General features: G+C 38.9%; 2 protein-coding genes across 3 annotated transcripts; both read left to right on the top strand.

The window, feature by feature from the left end:
- Positions 1 to 1,913: 1,913 nt before the first annotated feature.
- LOC125478427 lies at positions 1,914 to 3,411 on the top strand. Its single transcript, XM_048586587.1, has 2 exons — positions 1,914 to 2,261; positions 3,163 to 3,411. The coding sequence occupies exons 1-2, from the start codon at positions 1,914 to 1,916 to the stop codon at positions 3,409 to 3,411; spliced, it is 597 nt and encodes a 198-aa protein (XP_048442544.1).
- A 7,132-nt stretch (positions 3,412 to 10,543) lies between these two features.
- LOC125478428 (protein LOL1-like) lies at positions 10,544 to 12,680 on the top strand. 2 transcript variants are annotated; one of them, XM_048586589.1, is made up of 6 exons: positions 10,544 to 10,698; positions 10,918 to 11,112; positions 11,541 to 11,654; positions 11,755 to 11,868; positions 11,960 to 12,069; positions 12,302 to 12,680. In XM_048586589.1, the coding sequence occupies exons 2-6, from the start codon at positions 11,037 to 11,039 to the stop codon at positions 12,338 to 12,340; spliced, it is 453 nt and encodes a 150-aa protein (XP_048442546.1). In that variant the 5' UTR covers positions 10,544 to 10,698; positions 10,918 to 11,036; the 3' UTR covers positions 12,341 to 12,680. The 2 variants fall into 2 exon arrangements, with proteins under 2 accessions (XP_048442546.1, XP_048442545.1); XM_048586588.1 differs by lacking the exons at positions 10,544 to 10,698; positions 10,918 to 11,112 and having other exon boundaries at positions 11,196 to 11,654.
- The last annotated feature ends 1,806 nt before the right edge of the window (positions 12,681 to 14,486 follow it).

The raw sequence follows: 14,486 nt of genomic DNA, 5'->3' as shown, positions 1-14,486 counted from the left end.
GTATAATGCATATCCTATCAAATTGATATATTTAACAAACACTTAAGAGTTAATGTTATACTTCCATTAAGTATAAAATAAGATTTATCCACTAGTTTAAATATTTTAAATTGAAGATCGAATTTATTCATTGCATTCTTATAGGATCGAGGAGTGTAGCTGCAAAAAATCATCAAAATAGGAGCTAAAATAACAGTTAAATTGTGATTTTTTGTTTATAACCATCGAAAACTTTTGTTCCGTTACCTGACCTCTAAATATTTGTATTTTGCAATTTTTTACATATGCGATCTTGGAGTGTGTACAAATAAGTTTGACGGTTGGATCACTGAAAAACGTTTCGTAGACTGCGTATCGCATCAAAACAGTAGATTAAACCAACATTTAGAGTTAATGTTATACTTCCCCATCAAGTATAAAATAATATTTTGTGGTATCCACTAGTGTAAATATTTTAAATTGAATGTCGAATTCATTCTTATAGGATCGAGGAGTGTAACTACAAAAAAATCATCAAAATCGGAGTTAAAATAACTGTTGAACTGTGATTTTTCGTTTATAACCGTCGAAAACTTTTGTTTTGTTACCTAATCTCTAAATGTTTGTTTTTTGTGATTTTTTACGTAAGTGATCTCGGAGTGTGTACAAACAAGTTTGACGGTTAGATCTTTGAAAAAAAAAAATTGTAGAATGTGTGTCGCGTCAAAACGGTAGATTAATTAAACACTTAAGAGTTAATGTTATACTTCTATTAAATATAAAATATGATTTTGTGGTATCCATTAATGTAAATATTTTAAATTGAAGATCAAATTTAGTCATTGCATTCTTATAGGGTTGAGAAGTGTAACTGTAAAAAATCATTAAAACCAAAGCTAAAATAACCGTTAAATTGTGATTTTTTGTTTATAACCGTCGAAAACTTTTATTTTGTTACGTAATCTTTGAATATTTGTTTTTTATGATTTTTTACATATGCTTTCTCGGAGTGTGTACAAATAAGTTTCACGGTTGAATCGTTGAAAAATGTTTCGTAGATTGCATATCGCGTCAAAACGGTAGATTAAACAAACACTTAGAGTTAATATTATACTTCCATTAAGTATAAAATAAGATTTTGTGGTATCCACTACTGTAAATATTTTAAATTGAAGATCGAATTCTTTCATTGCATTCTTATAGGGTAGAGGAGTGTAGCTGTAAAAAAATCATCAAAACCAGAGCTAAAATAACCGTTAAATTGTGATGTTTTGTTTATAATTGTCGAAAACTTTTGTTCCGTTACCTAATCTCTTAATTTTTTTTTTTTCGCGATTTTTTACATATGCGATCTTATAGTATCTACAAGCAAGTTTGACGATTAGATCATGGAAACTAGTTTCGTAGAATGCATATATCTCTGTTAAATTTGCCTAAATTTTGAAGTGGGAAAAGTAATTTGTGCTAAATTTTTATTTATGTTTTTCAAGTATTAATTAGATAATATTTAGTTTGTGCGATGACATTTTCATTGTACAATTCTCTTTTTGTTTCTTTATCGCATATTTTACATGGGTTATTATCTATTAAACCAAAAGTGTAAAAATTATCTATTAAACCAAACAATTATTTATTTAATTTTTAAAAATGTATTCTATTTAAATACATATTATTTATTTATTTATTAAACCAAACAATTATTATTTTATTTTTTAAATTCGTAACAAAATTTTTTTTGGGGGGAGCGGGGGCAAGGGATTTAAAATTTTCGGAGGGAATTTTGGGGGGATTTTCCATTTTGTTTCTGTCGGTTATAATCGATAATAACAAAAAATTTATGTCGGCTTTTATTTTAAAAAAACATTTATGTCGGTTTTAATCGACAATAATGACAATTTTCCAAAATAAAACCCTTTTATCTCTAAGCAGCAGTAATGGCTTGGCTACTCGCAGAGTCGTTCGCGGAGTTGATGTTTTTGCCTTCTAGGTATGTGTCTGTGCTAGGCTACTTGGTCAAGCAGTACTTGTTTGAAAAAATGGAGCTTCTTCCCAACACCGCCACGCTCATCGCGTTTTACAAAAGAAGAAAAGAAGAGGGCAAAGAAGAAGAAGAAGAAGGACTGGAAGAAGTAGAAGAAGAAGATGAAGTTGAGCTTTTAGCGGGGACTGTGGAAGTTTGCTTTAACAAAAAGGGTGTCGTTGCCTCTCCTCCTACACCAACTTCTCCCAAGAATTCGCCTTATATTAGTAACATTGTGGTGAAAAAATTGATTCGGAGGTTTGTTTTGCTTCCCTAATTGAAGTTTACTTTATCAAATGTTGTTTCTTGGGCATGTTATGTGCTCGGCATAATTGCATTGCATTGTATTCTTCTCGTAATTTGCAGATTGAAAGCGTTTGGTTTTCGTAATTGTATTGTTTTTTGAACTGAATGATAACAAAACTACCCTGTCACATCCCGGCCCGGGGCGGATCACTTCCCGGGCCCGCTCCACCACTGTAGCACGATATTGTCCGCTTTGGGCTTACCATTCCCTCACGGTTTTGTTTTTGGGAACTCACGAGCAACTTCCCAGTGGGTCACCCATCATGGGATTGCTCTAGCCCTCTTCTCGCTTAACTTCGGAGTTCCTACGGAACCCGAAGCAAGTGAGCTCCCAAAAGGCCTCGTGCTAGGTAGGGATAGGAATATACATATAAGGATCACTCCCCTGGGTGATGTGGGATGTCACAATCCACCCCCTTAAGGGCTCGACGTCCTCGTCGGCACACCACGGCCAGGGTTAGGCTCTGATACCAAATTGTCACATCCCGGCCCGGGGCAGATCACTTCCCGGGCCCGCTCCACCACTGTAGCACGATATTGTCCGCTTTGGGCTTACCATTCCCTCACGGTTTTGTTTTTGGGAACTCACGAGCAACTTCCCAGTGGGTCACCCATCATGGGATTGCTCTAGCCCTCTTCTCGCTTAACTTCGGAGTTCCTACGGAACCCGAAGCCAGTGAGCTCCCAAAAGGCCTCGTGCTAGGTAGGGATGGGAATATACATATAAGGATCACTCCCCTTGGCGATGTGGGATGTCACATACCCACTTATAACACCAGATTTGAAAAGATAAAGCTTTAGTTCACTGTGTCTCAAATGAGACTTTATTTAAAATTATGACTTCGTAAATTTTCAAGAGGGGCATTGGATGGCATCTTTTGAAGGCAAGAGAGGAACTAATCTCGCAGATGAGTTCCTCAAGAAAGGGGTACTTGCATTGCAGGATGATTGATACAACTCCATTCAACATGTATACAAAATCAGGATACGATATTGTAAAGACGGATACCATTTTGGTTTTGTTGCTGTTGCAGAGGCGCAAGCACTTAATATGCAAGAAACTTCCAGTCTTAACCAACTTTTCAGAATCGGATATGTTCTGTTGACAAGAGGAATTAACACCATGAATGTTTATGTGAAAATCATAATATGTGTCTCTGAGGTACATGCAGTTGCTGCCATAATCTTTTTTGTAGATTTGTATTGATAAATCATTATGTAGTAAATCTCATACTGTTGTCTTCTCTGAGCATAGTGAAAAAAACTAGGAATTTTGTGTCTTCTCTAAGCAGTAGTAATGGCTTGGTTCTTTATTGTTATGCAGAAATTAATACATTTGAAAGGGAAAGAAATGATTCAGAAAGTGGTTTATATTTTTTTTTATTATTAATATATTTTCTGTTGGATGCTCTTATTAATCATTATTAATAAACTCTTTGTCGGTTATATTCGACACAAGTTCTGTTGGTTTTATCCAACAGAGATTCTTTGTCAGTTATATCCAACACAATTTCTGTCGGTTTTAGAGTATCTTGTGACATCCCACATCGCCCAGGGGAGTGATTCTTAAATGTATATTCTCATCCTTACCTAGCACAAGGCCTTTTGGGAGCTCACTGGCTTCGGGTTCCGTAGGAACTTCGAAGTTAAGCGAGAAGGGGCTAGAGCAATCCCATGATGAGTGACCCACTGGGAAGTTGCTCGTGAGTTCCCAAAAATAAAACCGTGAGGGAATGGTAAGCCCAAAGCGGACAATATCGTGCTACAGTGGTGGAGCGGGCCCGGGAAGTGATCTGCCCCGGGCCGGGATGTGACAATTTGGTATCAGAGCCTAACCCTGGCCGTGGTGTGCCGACGAGGACGTCGGGCCCCTAAGGGGGGTGGATTGTGACATCCCACATCGCCCAGGGGAGTGATTCTTAAATGTATATTCTCATCCTTACCTAGCACGAGGCCTTTTGGGAGCTCACTGGCTTCGGGTTCCGTAGGAACTTCGAAGTTAAGCGAGAAGGGGCTAGAGCAATCCCATGATGGGTGACCCACTGGGAAGTTGCTCGTGAGTTCCCAAAAATAAAACCGTGAGGGAATGGTAAGCCCAAAGCGGACAATATCGTGCTACAGTGGTGAAGCGGGCCCGGGAAGTGGTCCGCCCCGGGCCGGGATGTGACATATCTTCTATCGGAAAATTCATTTCCTAACGCTGGCAATTCTTTCATTTATTATATCTACCATTGCATCCATTTTCTGTCGAATTTTGCTTAATATCCAACAGTAATATACGTTTCTTGTCTGTTATCACAACAACACTAATAAATGGTTTCGTGGTAGTGTCGACCCCCAACAAGGAGAATGCCAATAAAGTTTTTTAAAATAAAAAAATGTAGAAGAAAGAAAAATGAGTAGCTGTGTGTGTTTTGTTTAGGAGCAAAAGAACATTTGGAAGCGCTCATCTCTCTCACAAGTGGGGCGTGAAGTTTTAATTAAGGTGGTGGTTCAAGCAAGTCCGGCGTATCCCATGAACCTTTTCAAGTTTCCTACGACATTTTACAATGATTTGAATGCAATGATCTCTAAGTTTTAGTGGGGACAAAAGGAAGGGAAGAACCGGATTCATTGGGTCTTAAGGGAGCAATTGGGGCGATCGAAAAAAAAAGACGGGTTAGGTTTAAGGTGCTTTGCGGAGTTCAATGACGCCCTATTGGCGAAACAGTGTTGGAGGTTGTTAATGGAGCCAAATTCATTGTGGGTGTCGGTTCTTAAAGCTTGATACTTCCCCAACTGCTTTTTCTTCGATGCAAAGTGGGGTGTAAGAGCTTTTTAGGCATGGTCAAGCCTCTTTATTGGTAGAGAAATTCTTTGTGGAGGTGCACACTAGCAAATAATGAATGGAAATGATGTTCAGGTTTGGGTGGATAGATGGCTGCCATCTATTCCCTTGGGATGTCCATCTCCCTTGGGCATGGTGTCAGTCCTTTTAAACCTTAGGGTCAATTCTTTGTTATGCAATAAAAATGGGGGTTGGCATATTGATTTCTTTAAACCTTTTGTGGTGGAGGATGAGCTTAAGGCGATTGTTAAGACACATATGGGTGACCCGTCGTTGAATGACAGATTGGTGTGGCCTTTCGTGAAAAAGGGAATCCATTCAATCAAGTATGGATATCATTGGGCTCTGACCAGGAATCGGCAACAAAGAAATGGTATCCCTCATAGGTCTGCCTTCATCCTAAAACATTTATGGAAGTGTGTATGGAAGCTTGAGGTACTGCCAAAAATAAGATGCTTTATGTGGAAGACCTTACATGAGGCAATGGCAACGAAGGCTAATTTGTTTAAGCGCCGATCTTCGCCTTCACCAATCTGCCTTCTTTGCAACTCGAAGGAAGAATCAATGGTACATATTTTTCTTCACTGCCCATGGGTGGAGGAGGTGTGGCACGGGGGAATGTTGACAAGAGGTTTACGCAGGGGAGAGGTTACATCTTGGGCGAATTGGTTGGGTGTTATTTTTGATTCGATAAATGGACAGACGAGTGCTAGGAGCAGCTTATTTTCATATGTTGTTATCACTTGTTGGCATATATGGAAGGCAAGATGCAACTTCCTCTTCAATCAATAATCCATCTTTCCACGGCAAATTATTACAGTTATCACCCATTCGGTGGCTGCCTGCAAAGAAAGTAATCAGGCCCCGGCCATTAGCCTGCCGATCTCTGTCCCATGATTGGTTTTTAATGTCTATTGGTCTTTACCTTTTACGGGATTCATTAAAATTAATGTGGATGCCAATTGGTTAAGGGGTTGGGGTTCAGATTTTATGGGTATGGTGGCTTGGGATGAAGTGGGCAGGTTTGTGGCAACGGTCAGATATAAGGTGACGGCCTCTATTGCGGCTGTAGCGGAAATATTGGTTGTGTTGCATGGGTGTGAGTTAGGAAGAAATATAGGATGGAATTATGTCATCATGGAATCTAACTCTCTGGAATCTATTGCCTGTCTTCGAGATTTGACTACGATGGGCAGTTAGGAAGCATTCCCAATTCTAGCGCGGAGCAAAGGAATGAAGGAGGCTTTTAATGACAGCCGCTGGTCTTGGGTTTCAAGATCGGCCAATATGGCTGCAGATCTTTTGGCGTCGCATCAAAGTAGGGAGGTATGTGATAATATTTGGGTCAACATACCCCCATGCTCCATTATGCATATTCTGTGTAATTATGGTCTTCCTTGTCCCCCTTAATCTCTTCATGGTAATACGAGAAGTGACACTTTTAGCATTAGATGCGGTGTTGTTTGTGCCTCCTTGTACTACTTTTCTCTAGTTTCTGTTATTTACTTTTGCCTCGGGTAGGCTTCTTTGTTTCTTTGGCATCTTTGCCTGGAAAATATATTATCTTGTTCGCAAAAAAAAAAAAACAAAGAACATTTGGTTCATTTGGGATGAGGCCGAAGCTACGACACTGTCGACATTTGAGGCCCTTAAGAATTGCATGGTGGTGTGGACGCTCTTTGGATTTGAACAAAATGCACCTCAAACTCTATGTTTTTCTCATGAAAGGTGCATGCACTTTAACAACACCGATATTGTCCCCACTTGGCCACCTGCTCAATCCGTCTGGTGTGGAGTTTTAATACAAAAGGCCTCGGTGTTAGTTAGAGTGGGGTAATTTTATTTAAAGGGCTTGTTCTCAAGCCTTCTGGCCGATGTGAGACAGAGGAATTCTAAAAGTCACCTACACGTGAGACCTTATTTTTATGGGTCACACGTGAAGTTCGACACATCGGCAACCACGTGGAGCCAAGCTGGGGCTCACCTGTTCGCGTGAGGCCAATAGGGACCCACCCATTCACATGGTAGTACGGGCCCATCCCCTGGCTCTGATACCATGTTAAATTTCAGGTAGACAAGTTGAGGGCCCACCCCAACAACACCGATATTGTCCTCACTTAACCACCTGCTCAATCCATCAGGTGTGGGGTAAAGGCCTCGGTGATAGTTAGAGTAGGGTAATTTTATTTAAATTGCTTGTTCTCATGTGGGACAGAGGATTTCTAACGCTCATCCGCACGTAAGACCCCATTTTATGGGTCACACGTGGAGTTCCAAACATCAGCAACCACGTGGAGCCAAGCCGGGGCTCACCCATTCGCGCAGGGCCAATGGGGAGCCACCCATTCGCGCAGCATCACTTGGTCTACGTGGAGCCAAGTCAAGGCTCACCCATTTGCACGGGGTCAAAAGGGACCCACCTGTTCATGTGGCAGTACAGGCCCGTTCCCTGGCTCTGATACCATGTTAAATTTCAGGTAGATAGGCCATGGGCCCACTCCAACAACACTGATACTGTCCCCACTTGGCCATATGCCCATCCGTCAGGTGTAGGGTTTATTGCAAAAGGCCTCGGTGTTAGTTAGATTGGGGTAATTCTATTTAAAGGGCTTGTTCTCAAGCTTTCTGGCCGATGTGGGATAGAGGAATTCAAACACTTCCCTGCACGTGAGACCCAATTTTATGGGTCACACGTGAAGTTCCACACATCAGTAACCAAAGCCGGGGCTCACCCGTTCGCGCGGGGCCAATGAGGACCCACCCATTCACGTGCATCTCTTGGTCTACGTGGAGCCAAGTCGGGGCTCACCCGTTCACGCGGGGTCAAAGGGGACCCACCCATTCAAGTGGATGTACAAGCCCGTCCCTTGGCTCGGGTACCATGTTAAATTTCAGGTAGACGGGCCGAGGGCCCACTCCAACAACTCCGATATTGTCCCCACTTAACTATCTGCTCAATCCGTCAGGTGTGGGGTTTTAATCTAAAAGACCTCATGTTAGTTAGAGTGGGGTAATTCTATTTAAAGGGCTTGTTCTCAAGCCTTCTAGCCGATGTGAGACAAAGGAATTCTAACATATCCATTCCATCCACTCTCAACGTTTACACTAATTCAAAATTAATAAGAAATTGGAGAATTTTCTTTTCAGAAGTTCAGTTTCTTGTTAATTTGGCTCACAAGTTTAGTTTCTGCGTACAAATGGTTATTGTTGTTGTACAGAAACGACACTCTAATAATTAAAACAAAATCTTAATGGATGTTCTTACCATATACGAATTCAAATTTGACGCCGCATCATGTCACAAATTTGATTTTGCTGCTTCGCAGGCTGGCGATGATGACGAGGAGCAAAATCAAATTTAAATTTGTGATATGATACAGCACCAAATTTGAATTATTGAAGGACATGTCCAGAATACTAATGGTAGGAATATCCACTCAGGATCAATTTAGAGTGTGGAGAACAGCCAACAGAAGTACAACCATGGTGGTCCCTTTCTCCTTTTCCAAACTTATCTATGGGCAACTGGTTTTTTGTAGTTTTGCCTAAAAACTTCAATTTATTACAAGCCCATACTTTAAGGCCTCTTCTTTGATTTACTGCTCATTTTGTTTCTTCCTCCTCTAACTTTTACACTTATTTCCACTATGATATGTATTTCTCGATTGCTAGTGGTTCTTAACATAGGATAGTATTTCTTTGTTCATGACTCACTAGGTTTATTTGCATGCATGTTCAAGAACAGGGAAGTATACATTAGGTCCTTCGATCCTGATCAGTTCTAACCAAAGAAAAAGCAGCCTTCCTTGGTCATACATGAACTGAATAAAAAACGACCCAATACATACATACATACATATATATATATGGGTAATGTTAGGGAGATCAAATATTTTAAATCAAATTTACAAACCAAATGATGTGGTTGTATATAATTGGATTATTAATTAAGTGTCGATTAACATATTTGTTTCTTATTGGTGACACATCATTTGGTTTAAAAATTTTGATCTCCCTAGCATTATCATATATATATATATATATATCTATGTGTGTGTGTGTGTGTGTGTGTTTATGTAGTAGCTACGTAGCACCTTTAAAAAAAATGGAATAACTGTGCTTAGTAAATATGGGGTACCAATCCAAAGAACTTGATGCATTGTCGATATTTGTTAGATACATATTGTGTCTGCATTTGTTAATACTGAAAGACCTCCTTTGTTAGAGAAGATGGGATCGGATATTAAGACATTTTGAAGAAAAGATTGGATAAAAACTTCCATGATTTGTCTAAGTTTGTAGGGTACTACTATTCCTAATGACTAACCTTCAATTTGGAAAAAAAATAAGGAAATTGTCATTCTTTTTTTTTTTCTTTCAAAATGTCTTTAATATAGTGAATATCATCTTCAAGCAATTCCTCTCTAACAAACGAGGCAACAATGTACTAATTATATTCTGTAGATTTGTACTCGATAGCACTATACAGTCTATACTAGCCAATCACTGTGTTGAAATGATGATTACAAGCTCACCAGCAGAATGCATACAAGAGGCCAGTAGCACCTGTTACGTTTCCAACAATCAAAAATAAAAAAATGCTGCACCGTCAAGACAATGAAAAGGATGGTAAATGCAAGTCTCGCATGTATGTGTGTGGACTGCTTGTTTATACTGAATTTTATGTAGCAGCAGAGATCTGAGTACAGATGAGATAGCGATCGAACTTTTACACTCAACTCGTCTCCCTCAACTATATACGAATATCCAAAAGATCATAATAATAATGCAAAAAGATGCAGGACCACCACCTAATTTGTAAAAGTACTTTGCATTTCATTTCATGGTCGATCGATAGCCTTTTCACATAAGGCCCCGATCATTCCTTCGACTCGCGTGGTTCACTGCAGGCCGTCCAATGCTCCTTCCCAAAGGAGAGCGTGTGGCTGCTTGTTTCACTCACGTGCATGTATTGCACAGCCACCAGTAGAGACGAGAGAGAGAGAGAGAGAGAGAGAGAGAGAGAGAGAGAGAGAGAGAGAGAGAGAGGGGGTGGGGGAGCTGTGTGGGTCCAGCAGTGTGCCTCACAGAGTTGATCTTAATCACCCCCCATCTATCTATCTTTAGGTAAAAAGGACCATGAAAGTCTCATTGCAGCTTAAGAAATTAAATGAACTGATCAGTGTGGGGAAAACAGGTAGGTAGGAAATCTTGTTTTAGCCTGTTAGGGTTTTTTTTTTTAATTTTTTAATTATTATTATTATTTTATATATAGTGCATGGTGTATAGGATGCATCCATGTTTTCTTTTTGTTAAGATGTATTGATGTTTGAACAGTTAGATTTTTACTGTGAAAATTTAGCCACGTAAATTCAGTCGTATGGTTTTTTCTTGTTTTAACACCTCTCTCTCTCTCTCTCTCTCTCCCCCGCTTGATAAGCAAGTGGCAAATAAATAAAGGTGTGTGTTTGCTGCTTGCCCCAATTAAGGCTCTTCAACTGAAATCCATTGCATACCCTTTCTTGTGCTTTTCTTTCTCTTTCTGGGCATCTTCATTTAACTCCAGGTATACTGTACAGCTTTCAATAAATCTGTATTTAGTTTAACTATTTGCAATTAGACAATGCATCTCTCGAGATTTTCCTCTTCAACTGCTCCTCCAATTGTCTATGAAATTATGAATTGTATATATAATCCTGTTTATATGTTATATATACAAAAAATAAGGTTAATTTTGTGTTTATTTTACTTCAAGTGGTATTTGATTTGTTGTCCCTGTTTCCAGGAATGGTAAGAAGAATGTGATGTCCCCTGAATCGGAGGCAGTTGGCTTTTAGAAGCTAAGAAGTAGAAAGAGAAGGATAAATAATAAAAGGAGTTTTACAGAAGAGATTTGATTTGATAATGCCAGTTCCACTTGCCCCATATCCAACTCCTCCTCCAGCACCACCACCACCATACACATCACCACCTGCAAATGGTATCTAGCAAAATACTCACCATCTGTCAAATTTATTTCATTTGTTTGGCTTATAAAAAACAAAAATGTGAATTTTCTGTCTATTTTCCTGCTGAGAAAAATGATGGATCGGCTTAAAATTCTCGACATTGCACAAAATTGGTGTAACAAACCAAATGTCACACAATTTTGCTTTTGATTTTCCGTTTATTGGGTTAGGATTGTTGCTTATGTCGCTTGTGTTAAGCTTTCTTCGTCTTCAGTTCTCGGAGAAAGTTTTTTTTTTGAACAAATATTCGGCTAGGACTGTTGCTTAAGTCATATATCACTAGTGAATTTTCGGGTCTGCACTGCATCAATACTTTACATGCTCATCAATTTTACAACCGACCAATCCATGTCAATTAATGATTCATTTATCTATGAAAACAAACTTTATTGTTCTTCAGGTGCACAGAGCCAGCTTGTGTGCTCTGGATGCCGCAACCTTTTACTCTATCCTGTTGGAGCCACCTCTGTATGCTGTGCTGTTTGCAATGCCGTGACTGCTGTGCCGCCTCCTGGTATGTATTCATTTTCGTTCTTGAAATAAATTTGATGTAATTTCGACCATAAATTTAGCAAAGCCTAAATGTAATAAAATTCATGTGTCACTCTGAGCAGGCACAGAAATGGCACAGCTAGTCTGCGGAGGATGCCACACCCTACTCATGTATATCCGTGGAGCAACGAGTGTACAATGTTCTTGCTGTCACACTGTCAATCTAGCCTTAGAAGGTATAAATTGAATCACTGAGAGATACAATGTTTTTTTCCTTTCTCTTAATCAGTCAAATGGACATAAGAATCAAATGTGCATTTGTGACAGCAAATCAGGTTGCACATGTGAATTGTGGAAACTGCAGGATGCTGTTAATGTATCAATATGGAGCAAGATCTGTCAAATGTGCGGTATGCAATTTTGTGACATCCGTTGGGGTGAGTACAACTAACGAGTTTCTGCTGTATATTGCGGTTTATAAATCCTTTCAAATGTTTTCAAAATGGGGTCAAATTATAATTAAGAAAGTAAATTCAATGAAGAGGTTGCTACTAAAAGTAAATTACTGAACATTTATAACTTCATAGATTATTCTGTAGTCTTTTGCATTTGCAGAAACCACGTACATTCCTTTCCAGATAACTAATGTGAGTTCATTCGCATCGTCAGGTCCCGGCGAACACCCCCGAACAGAAATTCAACAACTAAAAGTTATCATACACTACTACTGAAAGATGCTACGCACAACTTTGGGTTTGCATCTTAAATTACGAGAGTTTTCCTCCAAGATTGCGTCTCTCTCAGTGAGAAGAGAAAACTTTCTTGCTCCTTCACATGTATAGAGTTAAGTCTTTTTCCTTGCGTGAATAAGTAGTTATGTCAAGATTTGGATCTATGAGAAGTATTATTTCTACAACAAGACTATGAAAATTTGAGTGCATTATTGGAAATCTTTGGATAAGGATATATATAAACTTTCTGCTTTTGAATTGTCAATTGTGAATTTTGTCATATATAATATACAAAAAAATTATTGGTTAGCAGTCAATTAAGATGCACCCCCACCACATTCATCCAAAGAAAATTAAAAAGGTGGACCAGCAGGAGGAGATATTTCAGTAAATTAATTTGTGGTGAGGATTCATTAATTATTTAGGCATGTAATTTGGGGATATATATTGGTTATAATGTATGATTTTGACTCCAAGTTTCCAACAGTAACCTCTGAGATTTGTAGGTTGAGAACATCTAGAAGGAATCTCTTAACACACGTATAATAGAAATTTACGGTTTAATTTTCATGTATTGCATAATTTGGTATATAAGTATATACAGTCCTTGTTCACCAAGGAAACAAAAAAAAAAGGCACAAGGAGATATCCTTCCTAACAAGGGACTCTAATATTTACACAATATTTACATTCCTATTTCCCTAAAGATTACTCACGCTAATACTCCCTCTCAAGTTGGAGCATAGATGTCACACATACCCAACTTGATAAGTGAGTCACCAAAAAAACCTACTACACACGGCATGAGTGAGAATATCTGCAAGTTGCTCTTCTGAGTTCATAAACGGTATTGACACAATCTTCTTCTCAATCTTTTCCTTAATGAAGTGTCGATCAACCTCCACATGCTTCGTTCTGTTATGTTGTACCGAATTCTCTCTAATCTCTCTTGCCGACTTATTGTCACAATACAAATTCGTCGCCTCCTTCTATTTGAAACCAAGACCCCAAAGCAACTTACGCAACCAAGGGACTTCACACACTCCATGCGCCATGCCTCTAAACTCAGCCTCCGCAGAAGACCACCACCTTTTATTTCTTACTTCTCCAAGTAACTAAATTTCCTCCAACGAACGTAAAGTATCCAAATGTAGAATGCCTATCAGTCACATCACCTGCCCAATCAGTAGCAGTAAACCCCTCAATTCTTATATGACCGTGATTTTTATACAAAATTCCCTTCCTTGGAGCAGACTTTAAATATGCTAAAATCTGCATAACCATAGCCATATGATCCACACTTGGTGAGTGCATAAATTGACTCACCACATTCACTGCATAGGCTATATCTGGACGAGTGTGAGCTAAATAAATTAGTCTCCCTACCAATCTCTGATATCTGCCTTTATCCACTGGTTCCTGATCTGGATAAATTTTCAAGTTGATGTTTCTCCACAATAGGAGTATCCACAGGTTTACACCCAAGCATACCTGTTTCCTTTAACAAATCTACAACATATTTTTGTTAAGACAAGAAAATACTTTTGGACGAACTAGCAACCTCGACTTTAAGAAAATATTTTAAATCACCCAAATTCTTCATCTTAAACTTGGCAGCAAGGTTTTTTTCCAGTTTGACAATCTCATCTGAATCATCACCTGTTATTATCATATCATCCACATAAATAATTAAGGATGTTAGTTTACCATTGCTCCGTTTCATAAATAGCATATGATTAGAATGACTTTGATAATACTCATTCTTTCTCATGGCCTGAGTGAACCTCCCAAACCATGCACGAGGTGACTACTTAAGCCCATAAAGTGATTTTCGCAATTGGCACACTCCAGTATTATATCCCGAAGGAAAATCCATATAGACTTCCTCATCCAGATGTCCATGAAGAAAAGAACTCGTACTATTTCAATGACCAATCCAAATTTGCAGCTAATGAGATAAGAACTCATACCGTATTCATCTTAGATATCGGATAAAAAGTTTCCTGATAATCAACACCATACGTTTGATTATATCCTTTTGCTACCAACCTTGCTTTGTACTTGTCTAGTGATCCGTCAGCCTTGTATTTAACTATAAAAACCCATGAGCACCCAACTGGTTT

Source organism: the organism of the source record quoted next, unplaced genomic scaffold, assembly GCF_019419815.1.
Source record: "Pyrus x bretschneideri cultivar Hongxiangsu unplaced genomic scaffold, Pyrus_bretschneideri_v1 Contig244, whole genome shotgun sequence".
Classification (NCBI taxonomy): Eukaryota; Viridiplantae; Streptophyta; class Magnoliopsida; order Rosales; family Rosaceae; genus Pyrus; species Pyrus x bretschneideri.
Note: the sequence above shows the minus strand (reverse complement) of the source record. Positions and strands in the feature narration are given on the sequence as shown.

Excerpts from the sequence above, each read along its gene's own strand:
- LOC125478427 (XM_048586587.1), top strand. The coding sequence starts at position 1,914 with ATGGCTTGGCTACTCGCAGAGTCGTTCGCGGAGTTGATGTTTTTGCCT. Across the intron at positions 2,262-3,162 it reads AAAAATTGATTCGGAGGTTT|AGGGGCATTGGATGGCATCT; the intron begins GTTTTGCTTCCC and ends TAAATTTTCAAG.
- LOC125478428 (XM_048586588.1), top strand. The coding sequence starts at position 11,459 with ATGCTCATCAATTTTACAACCGACCAATCCATGTCAATTAATGATTCA. Across the intron at positions 11,655-11,754 it reads GACTGCTGTGCCGCCTCCTG|GCACAGAAATGGCACAGCTA; the intron begins GTATGTATTCAT and ends CACTCTGAGCAG. Across the intron at positions 11,869-11,959 it reads TGTCAATCTAGCCTTAGAAG|CAAATCAGGTTGCACATGTG; the intron begins GTATAAATTGAA and ends CATTTGTGACAG.